Source organism: Musa acuminata, chromosome BXJ1-9 (genome assembly GCF_036884655.1).
Source record: "Musa acuminata AAA Group cultivar baxijiao chromosome BXJ1-9, Cavendish_Baxijiao_AAA, whole genome shotgun sequence".
NCBI classification, from domain to species: Eukaryota; Viridiplantae; Streptophyta; class Magnoliopsida; order Zingiberales; family Musaceae; genus Musa; species Musa acuminata.
This window is the reverse complement of record NC_088335.1, coordinates 47,068,357-47,093,568: the sequence shown is the minus strand read 5'-3', so window position 1 is coordinate 47,093,568 and position 25,212 is coordinate 47,068,357. Positions and strand designations below refer to the sequence as shown.

At 39.0% G+C, this 25,212-nt stretch overlaps 5 protein-coding genes across 6 annotated transcripts; 3 read left to right on the top strand and 2 right to left on the bottom strand.

The window, feature by feature from the left end:
* Window positions 1-2,826: 2,826 nt before the first annotated feature.
* LOC135594156 (F-box protein At3g56470-like) lies at window positions 2,827-4,017 on the bottom strand. The gene has a single exon (XM_065084566.1). The coding sequence runs from the start codon at window positions 4,015-4,017 to the stop codon at window positions 2,827-2,829; it is 1,191 nt and encodes a 396-aa protein (XP_064940638.1).
* Window positions 4,018-4,573: 556 nt separating this feature from the next.
* On the top strand, window positions 4,574-5,790 carry LOC135594415 (transcription factor MYB1-like). Its single transcript, XM_065084791.1, has 3 exons — window positions 4,574-4,753; window positions 4,899-5,028; window positions 5,158-5,790. The coding sequence occupies exons 1-3, from the start codon at window positions 4,621-4,623 to the stop codon at window positions 5,675-5,677; spliced, it is 783 nt and encodes a 260-aa protein (XP_064940863.1). The 5' UTR covers window positions 4,574-4,620; the 3' UTR covers window positions 5,678-5,790.
* Window positions 5,791-11,069: 5,279 nt separating this feature from the next.
* LOC135580814 (replication protein A 70 kDa DNA-binding subunit A-like) lies at window positions 11,070-14,229 on the top strand. 2 transcript variants are annotated; one of them, XM_065084198.1, is made up of 2 exons: window positions 11,070-11,536; window positions 11,980-14,229. In XM_065084198.1, exons 1-2 carry the CDS (start codon window positions 11,277-11,279, stop codon window positions 13,601-13,603), a joined length of 1,884 nt encoding a protein of 627 aa, XP_064940270.1. In that variant the 5' UTR covers window positions 11,070-11,276; the 3' UTR covers window positions 13,604-14,229. The 2 variants fall into 2 exon arrangements, with proteins under 2 accessions (XP_064940270.1, XP_064940271.1); XM_065084199.1 differs by having other exon boundaries at window positions 11,399-11,536; window positions 11,969-14,229.
* Window positions 14,230-15,198: 969 nt separating this feature from the next.
* LOC103999424 (serine/threonine-protein kinase STY17-like) lies at window positions 15,199-17,358 on the bottom strand. The gene is made up of 5 exons (XM_009421180.3): window positions 16,912-17,358; window positions 16,549-16,830; window positions 15,739-16,252; window positions 15,515-15,657; window positions 15,199-15,385 (listed from the first exon to the last, which is right to left on the bottom strand). The coding sequence occupies exons 1-5, from the start codon at window positions 17,125-17,127 to the stop codon at window positions 15,212-15,214; spliced, it is 1,329 nt and encodes a 442-aa protein (XP_009419455.3). The 5' UTR covers window positions 17,128-17,358; the 3' UTR covers window positions 15,199-15,211.
* A 5,131-nt stretch (window positions 17,359-22,489) lies between these two features.
* LOC135593882 (AAA-ATPase At4g30250-like) lies at window positions 22,490-24,353 on the top strand. The gene has a single exon (XM_065084197.1). The coding sequence runs from the start codon at window positions 22,586-22,588 to the stop codon at window positions 24,170-24,172; it is 1,587 nt and encodes a 528-aa protein (XP_064940269.1). The 5' UTR covers window positions 22,490-22,585; the 3' UTR covers window positions 24,173-24,353.
* The last annotated feature ends 859 nt before the right edge of the window (window positions 24,354-25,212 follow it).

Sequence of the window (25,212 nt, the reverse complement as noted above, 5' to 3'; positions counted from 1 at the left end):
TCAGCAGAGTCGACGAGTTGAGGAGTGTGTGGAGGTGACTTGAGGTGTTATATCCCACAAGCAGATAGGCAGGATGTGAGGGCTTGATATTCGTCGCCACCATCAGAGTAAATAGTCTTAATTTTAGATTGAAAGAAGTTCTCGACCAATCTTCGAAAGTTAGTAAAGACTGTTGAAACTTCAGATTTATGATGAAGAGGGTATAAGCATGTGTATTTGGTGAAATAGTCTACGAAAATAATATAAAATCTAAATTTGTCAAAGGAAGTGATTGGAGCGGGGCCCCAAACATCAGTGTAAATAACTTCAAGGGGTTTAGAGCAGGATATGGAGGATTTTCCAAAGGGAAGTCTATGACTTTTATTACTTAAATAAGCATCACAATGAGTTATGATGTTATTGGATTTAAGCGTAGGAAGAGAATAACGGAAAATCAGTTTTTGCTGAATAAGAGTTGAGGGATGACCAAGACGACGATGCCACACATCAATTGGAGCTGCGATTGAAGAATGGGCAGTGGGTTGGGTGATTTGTGGAACCAACAGCCACTCGTAAATGTTGTCTTTACTCTGGCCTCGGACCAAGGATGTCCCCGTGCTTAAATCCTTGAGAAGAAAGGAATTATGAAAGAATTCAATTGAGGTATAATTCTATTTGTAGAATTGGGAAACAGAAATGAGGTTTTGTTTGATTTGGGGTGCACACAAAACATCATCTAGCATAAACGAAGTACTACGTGAATTAAGCACTGTGGAACCAGTATGAGTAATAGGGAGTCTGTTATCGTCACCGATGATGATGTCTTCAGTTTCGCCATAGTCGTTATGGATGGATAAGTTTTGTAAATCAGACGTGATGTGATGAGATGCGCCAGAGTCCACAATCCAATTTTCATCACCAGTAGTCGAAGTAGCTATAAGATTTGCATGAGGCCAATGCGATGGAGGAGGAAGTCTGGATCGAGTTCTATAGACTTTTGCAAAGTGACCAGCTTTGTCACATAGTTGGCAGACGACTCTTTGTTGAGGAGGGGAGGTTTGTTTGGAGCTCTTGTTGTACCGGTTGCTCTTCTTCTTAGGTTTTTAACTGACTTGAGCTATAATGGATGGTTTTGGCAACCTGTCCTTATGCGTGAGATATATCTCATAGTCAGTCAACTTGTTATAGAGTTCTTCAAATAATACTAGTGAATCACGTGCCCGTATTGCTGTTGCCAATTCCTTGTACTCGTCTCCTAGGCCATTTAGGATATGGACAGCAACTTCTTCATCACTGAGGGAATGGCCTATCAAGGCCAAGTTATCGATGATAATCTTTATGTTGTGTAGATAATCAACAACAGTACTTCCCTCTTGTTTTATCTTCATGAGATTGGATAGAAGACTAAGCATGCGAGTACGGGAACGATTGGCCAGGGTGGTTTGCAACTTGCACCAAGCTTCGATAGTAGTGTCACATGAAGAAATGAGTGGGGCGAGGGAACCAACGACCGAGGCTTGAATTGCTTGAAGGATGAGACAATCCTGGCGTAACCATAGTTTATGGTCCGGATTTGGTATTGGACTCGATATGCCTGGGATGTTGAGCATCGCCGGCGGACAACGAAGAGAGCCATCGACAAATCCTAAAAGATCATAGCCAAATAGTAGATTAGAGAATTGAGTACGCTATGATGCATAGTTGCCACCGTTGGATAATTTGAAGGGAATGAGAGTGGCAGCATTGATAGAAATAAGGCCTATAGAGGAAAAGGTACTATGGTTTCCTATGGGAATAGTAATTGGAACGTTAGATGAAGACATGTTAGACATATATAGGAGCAAAGTAGAAAAAGTGGAAGTCTGTAACAATTAGATAGGTAAAAAAAAAAAAAAAAGATGGGTAAAAAAAAACTGCTGATGCCACCTGTACTGATCACTTGCAGTAGGATCAATATCGCTTCAGTCGCCGGAGGTAGAGGTCACGCCTAGGGGGCTATTGCAGTGCAGCATAGGTGTTTGGCGATAAGATGTAGCGACAGAAAGATATGGCAACTGTGTTCATGGTGATGGGAATCGTCAGAGGTCAGGTGCCGAACACATGCCTAGCTCTGACGAGAACAGGCTACAGAAGGGAGAGTAGAGCCTTCCTAAGACCGGAATGACTCTGATACCATGATAGAAATAAAATACAAAGAAGAAGAATGCATTGAGTTGAATACAATACGCCCTATTTATACATGTTAGAAGAGAGAATTTACATCTCTTCAACTATCGATAAATTCTTCTCCTGCATTGTTCTCAAGATTTTGGGTCCTTTATTTTTTCACCAAATTGCATAATATCATTCACACATCACAAGTCACTATCTTTTTCAAAGTAAGATCTGTCTTCAGCAACATGTGGTATTAAGTAACTATTTTTCTTTATTTCCAATTAGATGATGTAATTCTTTCATATTTAATTCATTACAGTAACCTCATCAAATAGCACCTGCAGGTATAGGATCTCAAATCAATCACTAATTCTAGTGATACCCACAACTAATGATGACTGATAAGGCCATAAAGAAATCACTCAAAATCAACATTTCATATAAGAGCAAAAGGCATCTACATGTTTCTTTATGTTGTTTCCTCTTGAAGGAAAACTTGCTTTCATCTTCTATGGTCATATCAAACTTGTAAAACAGATGTGCAACTTCATAAATCAAGCAAAACATTTTCTTGTGCACAATATCAAAGCACAAGTTGATATAGTTACTGTGGCCTGTAATGTATCTATCATCTCTATATGTAGTAGTAGGAGTTGTAAGTCAAATAAGAGCAAGAACTACTCGTTTCTTGGTTCACAGCATGGAGGGAGTGAACCAGATGGGTGGCTGCGAGTGTGATTCTAACTGATAGTTTGCCCGCGCCCACATTCCCCGTTCCACATCAAACACTCCAATTCTAAGAATGAATTCGGGCCGGTCATCGACTATGGTTCTGACCAGCGCCCCCATAAAGTAGACGCAATCTCGTCGTACACCTCGAAAATTCTCGGTAGAAATCGATATAGCGTTGTTGATACCGATCAACAAGGACTTATTCCCCAAGTTCTTCACAGCTTCCCAACATGGCTGACGCTGAGGATTGTACCTCCAAACCATGATACCCTTCCATCCCAGCGATTCATGACAGAGAACTTCGCGCCTAAAAATCAGGAACAGCTCCCCGGTGCTCGAGCACGCCAAGTATTTGCCGTAAATTTGTATGACACCGAAGCAAGGAATGTGATCGTCGAAATATGTCAAACCGAGTGACGTTCTCTCGGCGACCACCGTCACGGTGGGAGAAACTCCACTGAGGTCAAAAGCGAAGACTTCGGCTTCAACTGTTATGCAGTAGAATTTCCCATTGTGGTACATGATATCCTCGTATGAACGATTCTGAGTCGATGTCGTCTGAAGAAGATTCCACTTGTCTCCGCCTGCTTTTGCGTAGGCGATTTCAATTTGGGGAGTGCCATAGAGACTCACCGCGATGTAATTATGGGTAGTTGGATTTGCGGAGAAGATAACTTTCGAAACAAAAAAACGGGAGATTCGGTGGAGATGAGGAAGGACACAGCTGCCGCCGACGAGCTCAAAATTGGGTAGGGTGAGGAAGGAGGGGAGGCAGATTCGAGCCGCTGTTAGAGGATTTATGAGGCTGACATCCAGGTTTTCATTGTAGACTGCTAGCCAACCAGCTTGAGAGCCCACATACCGCACGCCGTGGCGCTCAGGGAGAAGGGAGTAGGTGAAGGAGCGTCTGGTGGGGAAAGACAAGAAGTTGCAGGTATCGCTGTTCTTGCCGACTAAGAAGATCCACGGGGACGGGATGACAACGGGTAGGAGTGCGGAACACCAATCCTTGCATGTGGCACGAAAGCAGGCACGGTGAGGGACGGGAAGCTTTTCGCCAATCTTCGTGAGAACATCCAGCGGGAGCGATGTCCAGTCAGGGCTGTCCATGGTGGTCTCCGCCTCTGCTCCTTGTATTCTTCTTCTCTTCATCTGCTGTGCCTTTGGTGGCTAAGAGGAACCAAAGCAAGGACAGAGATGTCGATCGCAATGGCAGAGGAGTTGTTGAAGGTGGCGGAGGACCAACGTTGATGAGTTATATAGAGAAGGTTCCGATGACGAACACAACTGGGAAAACGAGTCCGAGTAGGACAAGGTCTCCTTATCGGACACGACTGATGACAGTGCGGACTTTGTTGTAAGCGAAGGATGCCACTTTGTGTGGGTAATTTAGGCTTGAGATAAATTTTTAATGTAATATATATATATATATATATATTTAAATTTATTATACTATATAATATCACAGAGTAGCTTTGAATTATTTATGCTATAAAAATATCTTTAAAGTAAAAGACATATTCGGGTACAAATCATAAAGTCATTAATTTGTTACCCATCCACGTTTTGGAAAAGGCTTTATAGGCACCGCTCCTTCGACCTCTGATCCCCAGCTACCTTGCCATCTAACATTCAAAGCCTCTGCTCACACACCGCCTTCGTGGGATGCCGTCATCTGGAGAAGCAACCTATAAATGTCGCCAACAACTAATCAAGCTTCTTTCAAACGAGAGAGAGAGAGAGAGAGAGAGAGAGATGGGAAGGAAGCCATGCTGCGTAAGGGAAGGGCTCAGGACAGGAGCGTGGACTGCGCAGGAAGACCACGTACTTGTGTCCTACATCAAGGTTCATGGAGAAGGTAAATGGAGGAGCCTCCCCAAACGAGCAGGTGCACTTCTATGCTAGACTGGGATAGAATTGATGTGTTGCTTCCAACTAATAGCCTGTCGACGTGCACACAACAACACACTCTTCTTTCTCTCTCTCTCTCTCTCTCTCTCTCTCTCTCTCTCTCATGAACGCAAATTTGCCAGGCTTAAAGCGCTGTGGAAAGAGCTGCCGGCTGCGGTGGCTCAACTACCTGAGGCCCGGTATCAAGCGAGGCAACATATCCGATGATGAAGAAGAGCTCATCATCAGACTACACAAGCTCCTTGGAAACAGGTATCCTCCTCCTTACGGCTACTTCAACCTCCAAACATCCTAAAACCTTGTCGTGAAATGCGAATCATTGAAAGAAGAGCGTGGTTAGACATTGGATCATCCAGAAATGCCATGTTTTCTCTTTCCCAGGTGGTCTCTAATCGCAGGAAGGCTGCCAGGGCGAACAGACAATGAAATCAAGAACTACTGGAACACAACCCTAGGGAAGAAAGTCCACGGCAACGCATCCCAAACGAAGCCCATCCTGAATGTCTCCCTGGCCGATTCGACGACGGCGGGAACGGGAGCAGCTGGAGATGCATCCGTCGTCCAAACCAAGGCCCAGAGGTGCACCAAGACGTTCTTCCACCAGGACCAAGGACTCCTGCCAGCTCCAATCGACCACCAGCGTCATGAATCGACGACGGCCGAACCCACCAGCCCCTCCAAAGCTCCTCAAAGTGATGTTTCTCTTGACGGCGTTCCCCTAGTACCAGGAGAAGAAGACGAGGCTGTCTGTTTTAGCATGTCTCCCAACAGCACTCTCTTGCTCGATATGCCGTCCATGGAAGACTGGATCGGGAGTGATTGTTTTCAGCTGGACATCGATTTCAGCTTCACTTCAGTAGCTTCCTTCTTTGATACGGAGGAGTGGCTGAATTGGACCTAAAACCATTGCCTCTTGACAGTATCTTAACTCAGAAAGATTGTCTCCAAAGATAATTCATCACAGTATATATCGGAATAAAGAAAAAAAGGGATCAAAATGATCGTTAGTTTGGCTGTAAAAGACTTTAATGATCGATCGCAAGATTCTGAACTTGAATTCTACCTTTATAACTTATTATTTGTAGAAAAAGGAAAGAATACATCACTTGATTACGTATGATGACGATTAATAATACGATCGCAAAGTGGAAATGTTGCTCATTCCTTAAGCATTTGAACGAGAATGCAGGCATTCATTCATGCATGTGAAGGAGAAGTGCAGATCATGCAAAGCACTTGAACTACATCATGTTTCTGCCTTTAGGGAATACACCCATCACATGCCTAATAATTAATAAGGTCTGCCTCATATATGCACTATGCTTTTAGATCATCTTTATAGCATTAGAGTATAAGAATCTAAGGGTTTATTATTTAAATGGAATGACAGTGACCAATAAACTAATAAAAGAAATAAGCTTATAGTGGACCAGAAAAATAAAGTTTCCAAGAAATTTTTAGTTTTGTATCCAACTAGGAACTTTAGAAAAGAATGGTAATGTGTTGAGACTTCATAAGGAAGAAACATAAAAGTGATGGATGGGAATATAGTGATTGAAATGTTTCAGTTCAAAGTATTTATGGTTCAATAATGGTTCCAAAATATTATTTTTATTCTTCCATTATAATCCTATTTCATCTGATTCCATATTTAACAAGTCAGAAAGAAACCTACATAATATTTTGGAAATCACTATGCCATCATACATTCAAGAACTAAAAAAAGAAAGAAAAATCATCAAAATATAAGGTGTCTTCTAGTCCTTTTAAGAAGGTGGGTTGAGTGTTTTCCAAAATATTATGTAGTAAAAAAAAAAAGAAACCTAAATAATATTTTGGAAATCATTATGCCAACCTTGATATATTGGTTTGGTAGATGAAGAATCTCCCTACATTAATGAGTTCATACCCATTGTTCTAAAAAATAATCCTAATAATATATGATATCTCCTCCAATAAATTATTATTTTTTATTATTCTTTCATATTCCACATATAGCTACACATTTATTTCGTTGTTCAAAGTAGGTAGTGAACACTCCCATCTATTAATCGACTAGTAGTAGTTGCTTAGATCACTATCGTATTTATATTTATAGAGAACTAGAACATCATTTGCATCATGAATTCACTTTCTCTTGTCAATGAAAGATGGTAACATTAAGAGAGAGTAAAGAAAACTTGTGAGAAATATCATACTAATATATCTACGAAGATGTGATCGCTCGGTGATGGAAACCTACCGGTCCGGCCATCGATTTGGAACCCAAACAAAACATCACAGTCCGATGGGTTGTCACATTGCGATCATTTTGGTAGGACTCAAAAGGGGACAACTATGAATGTAGGGATACGGCTTTGGTGGTTTGCGCCTTATATTTCCAATCATCATGTCACTTCATCTTCGAGAGAGCCACATATGATGTGACGTTTTACCGTCTTGCTTTGGTTTTAGCTATATACATAGAGTAGATCCGATCAAGAATCCAATTGGAATCAAACCGATCAAGAAACGATGACATCAATTAGGTTTCAAGAATAACAAAAATATAAACAATTAAATGCCCCCTGCATCTTCTAATAATTGTAATAAATAATTAATTAAAAAAATATTTTTAAAAAATTAAAAATAAAACAGACTGTTTCAATTTTAGTTCAACTCATTATAGTCTTTTAGTTTGAATGATTTTCGGATAAAAACTTTACATGAACCAAATCGCTTATAATTATTTTGAATCCGATTTCAAATTTGATAGATCAAATGGACTAGAGGTTTTCATTATAGCCCTCTTGATTTGGATGATTTGCGGGGTTTATTTGGATATTAGAGGTGAATCTTGGATTTGGATGATGAAACCAATTGAGAGTATTTATTTGATCTGTGTTTTGAGTGACGTAGGAAGCTTCAATCAGGTAAAAATAATTAAAGTATGAAGAATCATATTGGACCGGAGAAAAATATGTTAGAAGATTGGACGTCGAGCCGAAGGATCGATCGATGTATTGACAGTAGAAGGCTTCAAGCCATGGGTTCGGGCATGGAGTTGCGGAGGTCAACTGACCGATTGAGCAATAGGCCGCAAGAGAGGACGATGCGCTGAATAATCAAACGAAGCGTCAATAAACCAATGATATGCCGGACAACACTTAATTTAAGCTTTGTAATAATTGTCTAGATCGAAGTGGGTTTTAAGTGTGCAGGATTAACTACGATAGCAAGGCATAAAACAAAATGAAGTCTCAGAGTCAAGAACGAGATTTCATTGGGAGTTCAAGAGTTCGTCAGAAGTCCGAACGTTTATCGGAACTTCTGTCGGAATTAATCGAGAAATCTAGGAGCTAGCCAACGAAGCTCATCGGAACTCGCTAAGAAGATCGTCGTGAAGTCTAAGAGCTTACCGGGAGTCCGCTGGAACATTACCGAGAGATCGTCAAAAATTCACTGGAAGATCACCGGAAGAAACCTAGACTTACCGGATTTATTTAACTTAGTGTATGTCTTAAATTTCATGGTTAACATATAATTTGGTTGGAATTGGGTCTAACTTAATTTCCTATCAAAGTGTTTAAGTGTTTATTTGAATATTAGAAGGGGCATAGACACTATGATCGGGTACCCGAGTTACTCCACCGCCGATCGTATGCCTGTGATAGTAGGTCAGTGCTCCCCATGTCAGGCGACGAGTTCTACCCCCTCGGTATCGGTAATAGATCTTTATCCCTACGCATCGAATTCCATGGTCTCGTGTACGTTTGTTTACATTTACGGACAACTCAAGTTCTCAATAGCATGTCGCTTAGGAAGGAAGGATAACTCTATGATGATTGCCTTTGTTGCCATTTTTACCATGGCATCAACACTCCTTTTACCAAATATTGCCATGCTTAATTAGTGGATATTAATGACATCATTTTTATTTGAGTCTTTCTTTATGTCAAACCTCGATGCCCCTCACACGATGAGTCTACTTACTTACGTCACCTTAATTTTGCTGATAAGCCTCGAGGAGTTGCCACAACAACATGACCATCAATCATATTAATCAAATATGTTAATGGACATAAATGATTTATTTTAGTCTATCAAAATAAATATCTTATGAGAAGACATTAAACGTTGAGGCCAGCACTCAAAATATATTTTAGAACGGAAGAAATCGAGAAGCTTAAGATTTTTATATAAGTATCATATTTGATACGTAGATTATAGCACGTGAATCATTCCACACATCATCGTCACGCAATTGATATATCATCATAATGCTACATAATTACACTTGTAATCAAGATGGTGTCTACCATTTTAGGCATTTAACCATGACTATATTATAGAAAAGATCCTTTAGGTAATTATTTAAATACATTTGTATCCATATAAATTCATTATTTGTTGAATCCTTTGAACAAGAGATTAATGTAAGCATTAGAGAATTTTGTCGGGTTCACCTAATACTATTATATCACTATGGGATAGATATAAAAGAGAACTTCGATTAGTATCCACGTCGGATAATCAAAATCTAACTCAATAATAATTATAATTAAATTCAACAATAGAGTTGTAATAAGTATATTATAATATCATGTTTCTTATATATGAAGACGAGTTGTTTTCTCTTGGCATCAGAAACAATTTTTGTGGCCTGAAGCTTCCACTAAAATCATTATGGTTAATAGCCTGCAAGGATGGATGTTTCGGATCAAAGAGTAGGGAACATAATTAGAGAGAAGACTTTGGCACAAGAACATAATTAGAGAGAAGACTGAACACCAATTGAGCCTTCGTTTCCATATTGCCAATTTTATGCTTCTACTAAATCTTTTTGGGTTGAGGGACAGATTTAAGATTCCAATTTATGTCCTATTATAATATTATCTTAAGGAATTAATTGGGTGTCAAATAATTCCAAAAGTTTAGATTAGAAAAGGAAAAAAAATCTTTAAAATAGATAGCCAATTACTATATGTCTCTATATGTTGTGACATAAGATTGATTGATTTCAAGTTCGAATATATATGTATGTATATATATATATATATATATATATATATATATATATATATGTATGTATATATATATATATATGTATGTATATATATATATATATATATATATATATATGTATATATATATATATATATATATATATATGTATATATATATATATGTATATGTATATATATATATATATATATATATATATATATATATGTATATGTATATATATATATATATATATATGTATATATATATATATGTATATATATATATGTATATATGTATATATGTATATATATATGTATATATATATATGTATATATATATATATGTATATATATATATATGTATATGTATATATATGTATATGTATATATATATATGTATATATATATGTATATGTATATATATATATATGTATATATATATGTGTATGTATATGTATATATATATATATGTATATATATATATGTATATATATATATATGTATATATATATATATATGTATATATATATATATGTATATATATATATGTATATATATATATGTATATATATATATATATATGTATATATATATATGTATATGTATATATATATATGTATGTATATATATATGTATGTATATATATATATGTATATATATATATATGTATGTATATATATATATATGTATGTATATATGTATATATATACATGTATATATATGTTATATATGTATATGTATATATATAGATGTATATATACATGTATATATATATATACATATATAAATGTATATATATATGTGTTGTGTGTGTATGTGATTTAAAAAAATGTATTTTTTAAAAGATATCCCTTTTTTTACTTTTTCTCAAACAATACCCCTAATTTAAAAAAATACTCATCAAAAAATCTTTTGTTAATTTTTTTATTTTTTATTTTTACTGATTGAAACTGTTACAATATTTTTATTTGGCTCGTTTATATTATTTTTTAATATTTATAATCTCTTATTAATACATTAAAAGTACTGTAAATATTATAAAAAATATCATCAGTGATATTATATTATTTTTATTGATTATCATTACTTATATATCATTATAATATCATATTCTTAGACTCATAGTAAGTTTGGTAGATGTTAATAGTTTATTTAGATTATTTATAATATTTTAAAGTAAATCTTAGAATGTATATATATATATATATATATATATATATATATATATATATATATATATATATATATATATATATATATATATATATATGCTTAAGTTTTTAATTCACTTCAACCGTAACAATCACGGCCCCGAGAAACTCCGTGTTCGGTTATCCTCCATACCTCATTGGCTCTCCTCGAGCCCTAAATTATCGATTTCTAAGCTCTCTAATCCCTGAATTCCCAGCTCTTGCCCATATTATTCGGTTTCTCGTCGCCGATTGGAGCTGCAAGAATCAGATCCAGCCTTCCATCTCGATTATCGGCTCGTGAGGCGGGAGTTGGACGCGGGGGATGGCGGCGCGGTTGACGGCGAACGCGATCGCGGCGGTGAACGGTGGCGATCTCGACCTGAAGCCTGTAGTGCAGGTGCTGGATTTGAAGCGGATAGCTGAGCCGCAGGAGCGGTACCGGGCGGTGGTGTCTGACGGCTCCGCGGCGCAGAAAGCGCTGCTGGCTGTCAAATTCAATGAGGCCGCAAAGAGCGGCGCGGTGAGGAGTGGGTCCGTCGTCCAGTTGCTGGAGTACGTTTGCAGCACCGTCAAAAACCAGAGGTTTGTCTATCGATCGCTTCTTTGATTCTCCCCTTTCTCTTTGATACAAATGGAGATTTTGAATTGCACTGAAAATAATTAAAAAATATATTCTTTTATTGTAAATATATGTATATCTGTCCTTATTTTGTATTTGGTAAGTACGTTCTATGTAGAGGAGCAAATTGGAGAAAGAGTATGTCTGATGTGGAAATATTGTTAGAGTTCAGATGAATCATTTTTTGGTTCATCTTCAAAATGAAGCAGAAATTGTATCTTTCTTTCCTCCATAATTCTGATGGTTCCTTAATTAGAACTCAATAGCAGAAAAAGATCGGTGTAGCCAACCCCATATAGTAGGGAGATATACATGATGCATCTTTTTCTGAGAATTTCATATGTTTAAATATGCCTTCTCAGATTTTTTTACTTTTTTACTAATAATGGATCCAGTCATGACACAGGATCATTGTCATTTTGGAAATGAAGATTATAATTAGAGATTGTGAGACTATTGGGAATCTCAAACTACATCCAGAATTTGCATCAGAGACTCTTGACTTATCATCTAGTAGCAATTTTGGGAATTCAAGAGTTCAGTCACTAGTCCCGGCTGCAAAACTTGTTTCCAGCTCAGCAATGAACTCTGGCAACAAAGTCCAGAACTTCAATGTGCAATCCGTCTATCGGCCTCCATCCAATTACAAGAGCTATGGGTCAATCATGAAAAATGAAGCACCTGCTAGGGTAATTCCGATAGCTGCTCTAAATCCTTATCAGGGGCGATGGGCCATCAAAGCAAGAGTGACAGCCAAAGGAGACATCCGGCGATATAATAATGCTAAGGGAGATGGCAAAGTGTTCTCCTTTGATCTCCTTGATTCAGATGGAGGAGAGATACGTGCAACTTGTTTCAACGCTGTTGTTGACCGGTTCTATGAAGCTGTGGAGGTTGGAAAGATTTACCTAATTTCAAAGGGAAGCTTAAAACCTGCGCAGAAGAACTTTAACCACCTCAACAATCAATGGGAAATATTTTTGGAGTCAACAACAACTTTGGAGTGTTGTCCAGATGAAGACAGCTCTATTCCAACACAACATTTTAATTTCAGACAAATCATTGATATAGAGAATGCAGAGAACAATTCAATCATCGATATTATTGGGATTGTTGAATCTATTAACCCTTCGATGACAATACTGAGGAAGAATGGTATGGAAACACAAAGAAGAATTCTTAATTTGAAGGATGTGTCTGGTCGAAGTGTTGAGCTAACTTTATGGGGAGACTTCTGCAACAGAGAAGGTAGACAACTACAGGAGAAGCTTGGTTCTGGTTTATTCCCTGCATTAGCTGTGAAGGCAGGAAAGGTTAGTGACTTCAGTGGTAAGTCAGTTGGCACAATTTCTTCCACCCAACTCTTTATAGATCCTGATCTTCCTGAGACTTATATCTTGAGAGAATGGTTTGATGGAGGAGGAAAGGATGCTTCCAGCCACTCCATTTCTAAAGATATGATGCCTGGGCTTGCTTTAAATGATAGCCGGAAGACCGTGTCTCAGATCAAAGATGAGGGTCTTGGAAGGGGGAATAAGCCTGACTGGGTGACTGTCAAAGCCACCATCTCATTCATCAAGACAGATAATTTCTGTTACACAGCTTGTCCTTTACTAATTGGTGATAGGCCATGTAATAAGAAGGTGACAAAGCTTGCTAGTGGGAACTGGTGCTGTGATAGATGTTCTAAAGAATTTGAAGAATGTGATTATCGGTATCTTCTTCAGGCACAAGTGCAGGACCATACAGGAGTGACTTGGGTGACAGCCTTCCAGGAGTCTGGAGAGGAGATCATTGGTTGCTCCGCGAAGGAGCTCTATCAGCTAAAACATCAAGAGCATGATGATAAAAAGTTTGGAGACATCATTCGGCGTTGCCTCTTTGAGCAGTACCTATTTAGGCTCAAAATCAAGGAAGAACACTATGGTGAAGAGCAGCGAGTGAAAATAACTGTTGTGAAGACAGACACAGTTAATCCTTCCATGGAGAGCAAATACCTGCTTGACTTGATTGGAAAGCTCTGTACATAATTGTTGCTGGATTCTCGTATCTTTCTAATGCACATGGGGAGAATGAATTATGAATTCTGGTCTAATACAACCACCATTTTACTTTTAACTTGAAAGTTATCACTGCCAGAATCTGGGTCGAGCTTTATCATGCTTCAGTTGCAGTGGACCAAGGATATTTTTATTGATGCTGAGGTCTCAGTTTATTAATTCATCATTCAGAATTTATGGTTCTTTCGCATATGAAAAAATATATACACCATGGTTTCTCAACCTTCAGATATTGTTTGGTTTTTTACATCAGTCAGAAGTGATCTTCAACTCGCTGAGTTCTATGCAGATATTTCTTGATCAGATAGATGTACCATTCTGAGCGAAGTGCTGTTCTCTGTTATATATTTCCATTGAAGCTGAGAATTTTTGTTAAACAACTTAAATTCTTTGTCAAATGATCCATTCTGGATCATGGAAGCTCGTGTGTTCTTTTCACAAAAGTTGGTGTTGTACTTGCGGTGCTAATTGTGGAGCAGGTGCGTTAGTTGGATTTATTTATTAATGCAGTTTTCATGACTTGTATTGTTTCTTCTGATAGTATTACTATATCTTTAAAGTCATTTGGAGAAATTGAAATCCATTTGCGTCTCCTACCATGGTGTCCCCATATTTATAACTAGATTGACTTTTTGACTCGAGGCATCAGCAGTATTTTGTTCCCTAATCCTAGCCTAATTGTTGATATTGTTCTACTCTAATGTTGCTAATGTTGCAGAATGCATGAAAAGGTTCAGATCAATTTACTTCTTTAATGATCTTAGTTATCAAATCCGGACTGAGAATTGAGCCGGCTGAGCCTTGGTTCACTAGTCCATTGGTTCGCTTTACTTCATGATAAAATTTATGCAGTGATTTAACCTTGGACTTACTTTTTCACAAATTAATAAAAAACATTGCTCTTAAAACCTTTTAGTGGCATACTGCAATAATTTTTTCCAGTACCAATACTTCCATACCTGTGGTAATTAACTGCCATTTTTTTGTCATTATGTTTGTTTTCTTGAAACTAGAACTGTGATGATACTTCTCTCTCCAACTACACTTGGTTTGCTCACTATTGAATGAACTTGGGTATCTTCTAATTTACTTACTGCAGTAACTTTTATTGTGTTAATATATGTCTGGCTTGGAGAAAACAATCTTGTTACATGTAATTTAATGTTTCCCTGTTTCATGTTTCAAAGTACTATTCTACACTATATTTCTTTTACATATATACAGAAAGGTTCTTTTCGCTAAATTACCAATGGAAAATTGATCCTCTTGTACCAGCAGTTAAGGGTTTCTTGATACTTATATACTGACATGGATTAAAAATTGGATTTTCTTGTTAGTTAAACAGAGAAATACTGTTTCTTAGCGAAATAAACCAGTATCGTATTTACCTTGCAACAGTATTGGCTTATGCTTGAAGGCAATCTAACTGAAGTAGATAGATGCACCATATTTCATTTGGCATGTCATGATGTCAGTTTATAAACTGTACCCTCCCTCCCACTCTCTCTCCCTCTCCCTCTCCCTCTCCCTCTCCTTGTAGAACAGTAAGAAACATGCCTTGCAAATTGGACTTGGCAACTACTTTAACTTGTCAATGATCTTCCTAAGAGCCAAGTTGATCGCTGCAAAGGAGGGTCTAGCTGAAGCATCATCATTCCAAGAACAGCATATAAGCTCTGTGAGCTCTCTGCATTCATGATCATGCTCGGGCAGCTTTGGCCGAAGCCTGCCTTCACTCACCTCTAGCGCAATCTGCCATGAAGAAATGCACAGATTAGACTACTAGATCTCAGTCATTCATGGCGATTAGACCACATATTTGGAAGGAATCGTTAACATACATATATCGTTCGAGGACCGGAGCAGGTAAATGAATCGTACCTTAGCGGGACCAAAGCTCGTCTCTATGTAGGGATGCTCACCGGTGATCAGCTCATTCAGTATGATGCCAAAACTATAAACATCACATTTCTCCGTATAGGGTTCACAACGGATCACCTCAGGAGCCATGTACACGAAAGTCCCTAATCATCATCCAAAACGAAACACGCGATCGATCAATCATACTACTGTGTACTGTGACAGTCATGGTCTGTCGGTCTTACCCATTTCACCGGTGAGAGCTTGCTCTCCGTCAGCAAGAAGCCGAGCATGTCCAAAATCCGTGACTCGAGCGTGCGTAGCAGCGTCCAAAAGTATGTTGCTTGGTTTGAGATCCCTGTGGATGACCCTGGGCTTCTGTTGGTGAAGATACAGCAGCGCCATGGCGACCTCCAGTCCCTTCTCTATCCTTTCCGCCAGAGGAGGAAGAGGCACAGACCGTCCTCTTCGCCTCTCCTTGTGCCCATGCAGCCATTCCGCTAACGTCTTCCCACTCAACAGCTCGGTGACCAGCCATCCTTTTTGTGGCGTGTGGAAGCATGCGCCCATGAGATGCAGCACGTAGGGATGGCGTTGGCGTGACAGAGTGTGGAGTTCTTCGGCGAACCAGGCTTGGCCGCTTCCGTTGGCATCGAAGACGCCGGGGTGAATCCATTTGATGGCAACACCAAGCCCTCTCCATGTCCCTCGGTATATATCGGCAGTAGTTCCTCTACCAATTTGTTCATGCAACTCTATCTGCTAGCGAGCATGAACAAAGTTGCCATAACGACGTTTGTCTTAATTGGTATTGGACATTAATATCTCATTAAAAGACGTCATTAATGTTAAAGCATATGAACAAAGAAGGAGTCAAAGGACCGACCGGATTCGAGATTTTTGTGTTTTTGGAAATTAAGTATTCAAAACTCATTTATAATTAGTGTAGGTTGATCATTTTTGGTTGCATTCATTACAACTACAAAGGCAAAAATTGTGAGCTTTAATTGCTGAAGAAAGAGCTTTGTGCGAGAAGAGGAGACGACGGCACTTACCTCCTCCGGTTCAACGTACCAACCATTCAGCTTAGCTTGATCCATCACGGCGGCCAAACGAGGGTCACTCGGCACCACATCCACTGCCTGTAAACTTGGCCGCTGATGGTCGGTTTGCGTGGGGAGAGTGCTTTCTTGATCGCCGGATATGTGGTGCAAGAATCCATTCTCCTTTGCCACCTCTAAACAGTACCTGAGATAATCCTGCGTCCTCTCAAGCCGGGCTTTGTAGGTCTCCTTGAGCTCTTTCTGTCGTCGAACCTCCTCTTTGAGCTCATTAATCTTGCCCAGAAATAGGAAACTATATGACAACCAGTGCAATAGAGACAGACATACACAAGCATAATTGTGGATGTCGTATACCTTCTTATCGAGTCTTGGCATGCTTGTGTGCTGAGACTCCGAGAGAACAGAAAAGAAACCGGCGAGGCTACTACTGCAACAGCCGCGACGTTGCTGATCATCCTGCTCAGAACTCATACCTTTCTGTTCCTCGAAACCGAAGCAAAGAGAAGGAAAGAGGAGAGAGGAGAACCAGAAAGTGGATCTTTTTGTATTCGTTGGATGAGAATGCTTCATGGGAACCAAACGAGTTCATCGATTGATCCGAGGGACCGAGTGGATACAGGCTATTCTACTCCAAGGAGATGATGACAATGGCCAAAATAATAGCAGCTAGGCGTGTTCTGTACAATACGTTGGCTTCATGGGACGGATGGATGTTCCTATGTCGAAGCTCTTCTCCTCACAATTGCTACTGTCTTCATTCGTAGTCTTTAATAATCCTAACAGATACAGCTACAAAATGACTGGATTGATGTCCAGATTTAAGTTGATAGGGATCATAGCCACTTCATCTTTATAAACTTTTTTTTAATATTATTAATATATTTTTGTTTTTATTTTAAAAGATATTAAATTTGCGATAGGATCAGTCAGATCAATCGATCACAACCAATGACCCAATGACTAAAGATGAGATCGAATCAATGTCTAGTCCGATTCTTGATAATTATGATTTCGTGTCATATGTATTCAATTGTATGATGTTTCTTAGGAGTCAAGATTGATTCAGTTTATTGTTTGCAAAGAATCATTAAATCTTAGGCTTTTCAATAAAATTTTATCGACGGAATCGACAAGGTTATCATCTCATTTAAATTTCAGTCAATTTATGATTTTTTTTTTTGTTTTTTACATTGAACATACCAATATATTTGTTTTTATCAAAAGACCACAAGTTCAATGAGTAAAATTTAAGCAAAATGGCACACTTAGATTGACTTACAGGATCTGATGAATATAATTTTATCAATATCAATTTAAATATTTTGACTAGTGACAATTGGAATCGAATGAATGATTTAAGTCAGACGAAGTTGATGGCATTAGCCCATGCTGTGGCAATTTTGTAGAACTATATAACTCACTCAATCTTGTAGCAAAAGACATGGATAAAAACCTTCTGTGGAGCATATATGGCTTGCACAATTCAGGAATCTTAAGTTTCCTTCCCTTTCTCTCTTTCTTTGTACAATCTTCTTCTTCTGTTGGTTCCCCTAAACATGGAATCTAACTCACATGGGTAAGATTTTTAAGTTTAGTCTAAAAATCCACTTTTTACAAGCATGCGGCCCCATTGAGCTTTTGCAATACAGGATGTTTCCCTTTATTGATTTGCTAATGCGTGCCACTCACTGTTTCTATGCCTTCAAGAAAAAAGCTGGGTGAGTAGCAGTTTCAAGTAGATGAGATAACATCATTGATTTGAAATATGTCCTAATTCTCTCTCTCTCTCTCTCTACAGATTTTAGACTTTAATTTTCGTTGCATGTTTCATCCTCATAAAATGGTACACCAAAGAACTTCATCCAACTTGTCAATATAGCAGCTAATGGTAGAGACACATCAACACATGAAAGATTGAATGCATTGCATTGGCATCTAGTAAAAAGGCTCTAAAGGTGTTCTTAGCAAAAGATATTGACATCAAGATTGCTCTGCATGGGCAAATGGCTTGCACATTTCTGGACTCTTGAAATCTTAGAGATGGAATCTGTCTGACACACATGGCCAAGACTTTAATCTGAGTCTAAAAATCCACTTTTTACCAGCATGCGTCCCATTGATCTGTTCTGTTCCAATACAAACTGTTACCTCTTTGTTAGCTTTAACTATGTGCTCATGCGTGCCATTCACCTGCCTGACACTAAAAAACCAGCAGATTTGAATGCTACACTCAGTATCATTTGATTCAAATCTTGTGTCGAGGCGATCTCTTATTTGAAATGAAGAGCAGTCATTATACAGTTGATGACTTTCCTGTAACAGCAGATGTTGCTTCTCAAATGCTTCAACTCTCCATGTTCATATACTCAACTAGTAGAGGAGAAGGTTCTGCCTTTTTGTTCATGTTCCCAATACGATGGATTTGGAAATAACATAATCATGAGCATATCATCTTCATACCTGATGATAGATTCTTGTGCAACTATGACCATCTCAGCTTTTGTAAGCTTTAGCTCCTAATCAATGGCACCTAATAGCTTTTATCAACAGCCCAAGTAGAAAAGCATAAAGATAAACCAAAGATATAAGGAGAGTGGTTAAGAAAGAGAGAGAAAAGTTGCAGGGGTCAGAAACAAAGGAAAAGACCGAGCACTCAAGAGAAAGCAGTCCTAAATTCTCGATCATACAGCACAAGTTTCAACTTCAATCAACTTGAAATGCCTACACATCTTTCCAAATAATAGGATAAGATTCCATGCTACAAATTAAACCTCTTTGCGACAGGTTGTGTGGAATTCGGTTTCGGCAAATGGCCATTGATGCAAAGAACTCTGGTCTGCATTAATCACAAGCGATTTGTGGCCACGGCATGAAGAAGAGCTCTCTTCGGCAGCTCTTCAAGCATAGGAATTCAGGTGTACAACAACTAATGCATTTCCAAGCAAAGAAAAGCTCTCTTGACTTTGAGGTTTCAGTCATTCTCGTCCTATCCGAGCATTGTCTTGTAGCTAAAAGGATTCACCTCTGAAAAGTGTTCTTTAACTCGAGCGAAGCTTAAAGTGCTTTTAGCTAAAGATAATGACAACATGACAGCTGCTCGAGCAATATGGCTTGCACATTTCTGTGTAATCTTCTTCTGTTGCAGCAGTATAACACACATACCTAAGATTCTAATTTCGTTGCAAGTCAGCTTTTACAAGCGTGAAACCCCATTAAGCTATTCTAATACAAGCTCTTGCTTTTGGAAACTTCATTGGCAGTCACCTATTTGTGTTCATGTTCCCAGTCAGGAGGATTTATTTGAGAGCAACATAATTATGAGCATATAAGACTTGTGAGCGATAGATTCTTGAGCCACTATGTTGTATTGGTTTGAGGACATCAACTTTCTTTAAAGCTTTAGCTCCTACTCAATGCCACTAAGCACCTTTAGCAGCAGAGACTGATGGAGAAGCCTAAAGACAAGAGAAAGATAAGGAGTGTGGTTATGAAAGGGATAGAAAGTTGCAGGAATCGAAACTAAAGGAATAAAACAAGCCCACGAGAAAGCTATCATGAAACTTTAATCGGATTCCTAATCATGTGCTGAAGATGCCATCTCCAATGCAAACCAAACAAGAGGTATACAGACAGGTTGACTTCAGATCAATCAAATCTAGACGTGACTCACTCGTTGATGCAAGACACACTTGACACAGTTATAATAGAGACCTACAGTACCTAATTGCTGAAAATATTTATATCTGTGGAATAAAAGGAGACGAATTAAATCTGATACAGATATATCATTATTCTATCTAAAGCATTTGAACTCTAATACTATAATTGGTCACTTATTATTGATATTATTGATAGAAGATAAGATTTCTCTAACTACCACCAGCGACCAACAACGTTGAGAAAAGTCAAATTCCTAAGAAGTCGGCGGACTTAAGGAGAACGAAGGACGGACTTAAGAGGAATGAAAGGAACGCTTGTGCCCTCACAGCAACAGCAATCATAGCAACAGCAACGATCTGCTCTTGCTCTACTTGGTATCCTTGATAGAAGCATCATCTTGTGGGGCATGATCTAATCTGTATAAATAGAAGAGAGATATGTTAATATATTTAAGCTTTTTCACTTCATCAATAAAGTTTCTTTAATAATTATTCTTACTTCTATTATTGACCAAATTTCGTCACAGCACCATAGTATTCACAACATCATCTCTTTTATCAGTGACTTAGGAGGGGAACAAAAGAAGTCTGGGCCAAAGAATATTGACATTCCCTCGTTGCTGTTCTTTATAATCCTTTATGTTTTGTCTTTGGTCTATTTCTTTCTTATCAACATGATTCCTTTTCACGTGGACCGACTTATAACTCTCATCCTTTTCTCAGCTTTTGTAACGCAGCTAAAATAGCATCCAATTTCCTCGGCCAGCAGCGTTGTATGTCAACAAAGGGCATACGAGGAGGAGACTAAAGGCTTTGGCTTTGTCTAAAGAAAATACGAGAGGGAAGAGAATAAATGCTTTTTCTTTGTATTTTTCACACAGGTGAGATTGAACGATGGAAAAAGGTTTGTTCTTATATGAAGATCTTTAAGTGCAACCCATGATGGATTTCTACTACTATAGATTATGGCAGGAAAACCTTCTCCTCTTGAGAAGAAGAATGCAGGAGTTTTATGGCCAGTTGGAAGGGTTGAAGCAGGTTGATGGGTGATGCAATTGCCTCGCACAATTGGATACTAGTAATATCAACTTTATGAGTATATAAATATTTTAGATCATTGATCCAAACTCGACTAACTCAGTAGATCAGTAATCCATCAAACTAGATTGCGATAAATTGTTCACATAGTTATTATTGGATTATGTCTCATATGTTAAGAATAAGTAAATTGGCCTAAGTGATATGACGAGTGTACTATTATTCATTTAACTTAATTATACTAATAATTTAGATAATTTTAAATTTAAAATTAATTGAAGTTATGTGTTTACGACAAAGCAATCGATCCTTAAATCAGACTAAATAATTAAAGCGAATCAAGTATAGTTAATTGATGAACATATCCTGGATAGATCAACTATGTTGGATCTTCAATTTAGCTGGTAAATATAACAAGAATGAATGTTCTTACTTTGGGCTACAATGGCAAAGATAACAAGAATCTTACCACTCATAGAAGACTTTATGGATCATCCAACCTTCTATTTTATGGTGTTTAATGTCAATTCTCCAGAAGATAGGGAGGCTATCTCACATTGTAGACGACAACATTACTCTAAATCGTGTATTTTCTTGGTTCTAACATGCTATAACTTTCCTTGCTCCACTTCCAATGACTTTCCATGGCCTCATTGTTCCCAAATCCAACCCCACATAATGTGGATTTTTTCTTTTTTGATTATGTGATCTCTTTTCTAAGATCAATGTAAATAATATTAAAAAATAAGAAATAAAATCCTTGAAATATAATGGGGCTTCATTTACACATAAATATCAAACATTTTAGCAACGAGATGCATTTCTTAGATGCTGTATCAATGAGAATTGAGCTAACTCCATGTTATCTTTCGTGTGCATGAACTAAAGAAGCATTATAAATGAAGCTAGAAAGTTTCAGCAAGTCAGCTGCTATTCGTGTGCACGGACTGGGCTCAAACAAGCATTTCTTCTTCTCCCTCCTCCATCATTCTCACCTTCTCCTTCCCTCGAGGCACGAAAGCAAAACAAAGGAAAAGTAAAAGCAAAAAGAAGCAAAGAAAAGCAAAACACAAAGCTTAGTTCTCAGCTGCTCCGTTCCTTTCACTTTAATGCCTTTATCTTCTTTTCTCTCGTTCCATGGACTGTTCCCAATATTCCCATGCTGCCCGATTCCCTCCAATGCCACCCTTCTCTTTCTCTACCCTTTATATAAGCCTTAGACATTGCCCCCTCGTCCTCTACTTTCTACCAACCTTCATCCACAAGGATACAAACACTCGAAGCTTAGTTGGAGGAAGCAGCAGCAGCGGCAACGATTGCAGTGGAAGAAAATGGAGCTGCTATCGCAGATGTGGTCACTCTTGGGCTTACTGACCATCCTCCAAAACATTCTCCCTTCTCAGCTTCTTTCCCTTCTCCATTCCATGTGGCAGTCCCTCCAAGACTCCATCACCCCCTACTCCTACTTCGACGTTCCCGAGTTCCTCGGCTCCTCCGCCGTCGAGCCCAACGACCTCTACCGCCATGTCCACCTCTACCTCCACCAGTCCCTCCTCAGCTCTGCTGCCGCCTCAGTGTCGGCTCCTCCTCGCCTCACCCTCTCTCTCCCTCGCGGTTCCGCCGCCGCTCCCTCGCTCTCCCTCTCCCCTAACCAGTCTCTTGAGGATTCCTTCGCCGGCCACAGGCTCCTCTGGACCCACCAAGCCGACACCCTACAGGACTCCCTCGAGGAGCGCCGCTCCTTCTCCCTCCGCTTGCCAAAGCGCGCGGCTGCTGCTCTTCTCGGCTCTTACCTTTCCCACCTATCTGACAAGGCCGACCACCTCGAGCGCTCCTCCCGCCCCCGTCGCCTCTACACCAATTCTCCCCGCGGCGGGCCACCGTCGTGGTCCTCTGTTCCCTTCCGTCACCCGGCTACGTTTGCAACGCTCGCTCTCGATCCCCCAGTCAAGACCAGCCTCCTCGCCGATCTCGATGCATTTGCGGCGGGCCGCGAGTTCTACCGCCGCACTGGTCGTGCATGGAAGCGCGGGTACCTTCTGCATGGCCCACCGGGCTCCGGCAAGTCCTCGCTCATTGCTGCGATAGCCAACCACCTCCGCTACGACGTCTACGACTTGGAGCTGACCCGAGTCTCCCACAACTCAGACCTCCGCTCCTTACTCATCCAAACAAGCAATCGCTCTGTAATCGTCATTGAGGACATCGATTGCTCTCTCGACCTCACTGGCGACCGCCGTGGTACCGCGAAATCCTCTGCAGCAGCTCTTTCTGCCAGCAGGAAAAGAGCAGCAAGAAAGCGACCCCAACCTTCGACCAGCAACGATAGTTCTGACTCCGAAGATGAGTACTGCGGCAATAGCAATGATGGGAGGGTGACATTGTCAGGGCTGCTGAATTTTATCGACGGCCTGTGGTCATGCTGCGGAGAGGAGAGGGTAATAGTGTTCACGACGAACTATGCGGAAGCAGTCGACCCAGCGCTGCTGCGGCCGGGGAGGATGGACGTGCATGTGAGGCTGGGGGCATGTGGAGCGCATGCAATGAGGGAGCTAGTCGAGCGGTACGTCGGTGCGACGGAGCATGACATGTTAAGAGTGGCGGAGAGTTGTATTCGGGCAGGGGCGGAGATGACACCGGCGGAGGTAGGGGAGGTGCTGTTACGGCACAGGGAGGAGCCAGAGGAGGCAGTGAGGAAAATGGTGGCGGAGCTGCAGGCGAGAGTGGGAAGCAGTGGTGACAGCGGTGGTGGAGGAGGAGGAGAGGAAGAGGAGGAGGGGTCGGCGGCATGGAGCTGGGAGGAATCGCCGGAGAAGGCAAGAGGCAGGAAGAGGAGAGCCGGGTGGGAGAGGAGGGTGAGGTTTCTTAGAAGGCTGAGGAGTTTGACCAAGTCAGATTCAGAATGCAGGGGAGTATAGTGGAGGAGTACTACTGCTGCTTTTTTAGGTGGACCGAATCCACTTTTCTTCCTTTTAGGAGGGTTCTATTGAGACTTTGGTCCTTCCGTAGCATTTGTGTGAGGCTACCGTCCAACTGTAAGATTTGTGTCATCTTCTCTTGATGTAATTTATGATCGTGATGGTACTAATTTTCCTTTTATCTTCAAAATATCAAATCGCAAGATAAACTCACCTAATTAGAATATATATATATATATATATATATATATATATATATATATATATATATATATATATATATATATAATCTGATGATACTATTCTCTTACATCATCACTCTAACTTATAATTTTGGGTTATATTTTCAAAAGTTATATCTATCTTTAATATTTCAATACATATATTTCAAAGTTATATTGAGATCTCTATACTTAATAAAATAAATTATTTATTCATATTTTTTTCGATAATTTTTTTTATTTTTAATCTTATAAAAATATCTTTTTAACGGATTTTACGTATAAGAATCCGAATATAATTTTTAAAAATATAAAATTAAAAGACTAAAGATAACTAATTATAAGAGTTAATATATAATTAACTTATTGGATTCTCCGAAGGTCAAACTTAAGGAGCAAGGAGTCTTACTCTTTTAACTTCTCTAATTTCATGCTTAATATCGAGATATATATAATTGGTTTCCCTAAAAACTTTCTGTTTACAACTTTAAGTGGTGGCTAAACAAAATTAAAAAATTAAAATATAATGGTGGTGCACATTTATATATTTATAAATCAAGAATTTATCATCTCAAGTTATTTAGTAGATTTTTTTAGGATAAATGTTAAAGATGAGATTTTATAATAAATTATCAATATTTTTACCAAGTAGCTGACACATGCTAAAAATACATCAGTTGAGATCTCAAACCCTTTATTTTGATAAAAGAGTTTGGTATATTATCATTGATCAATGTTTAAGGTGTTATCTAGTGGATATTGATAAGTTATCTTTAAAGAAAAATGTTTTTGGGAGATTGGCCGAATGAGATTTTAAAC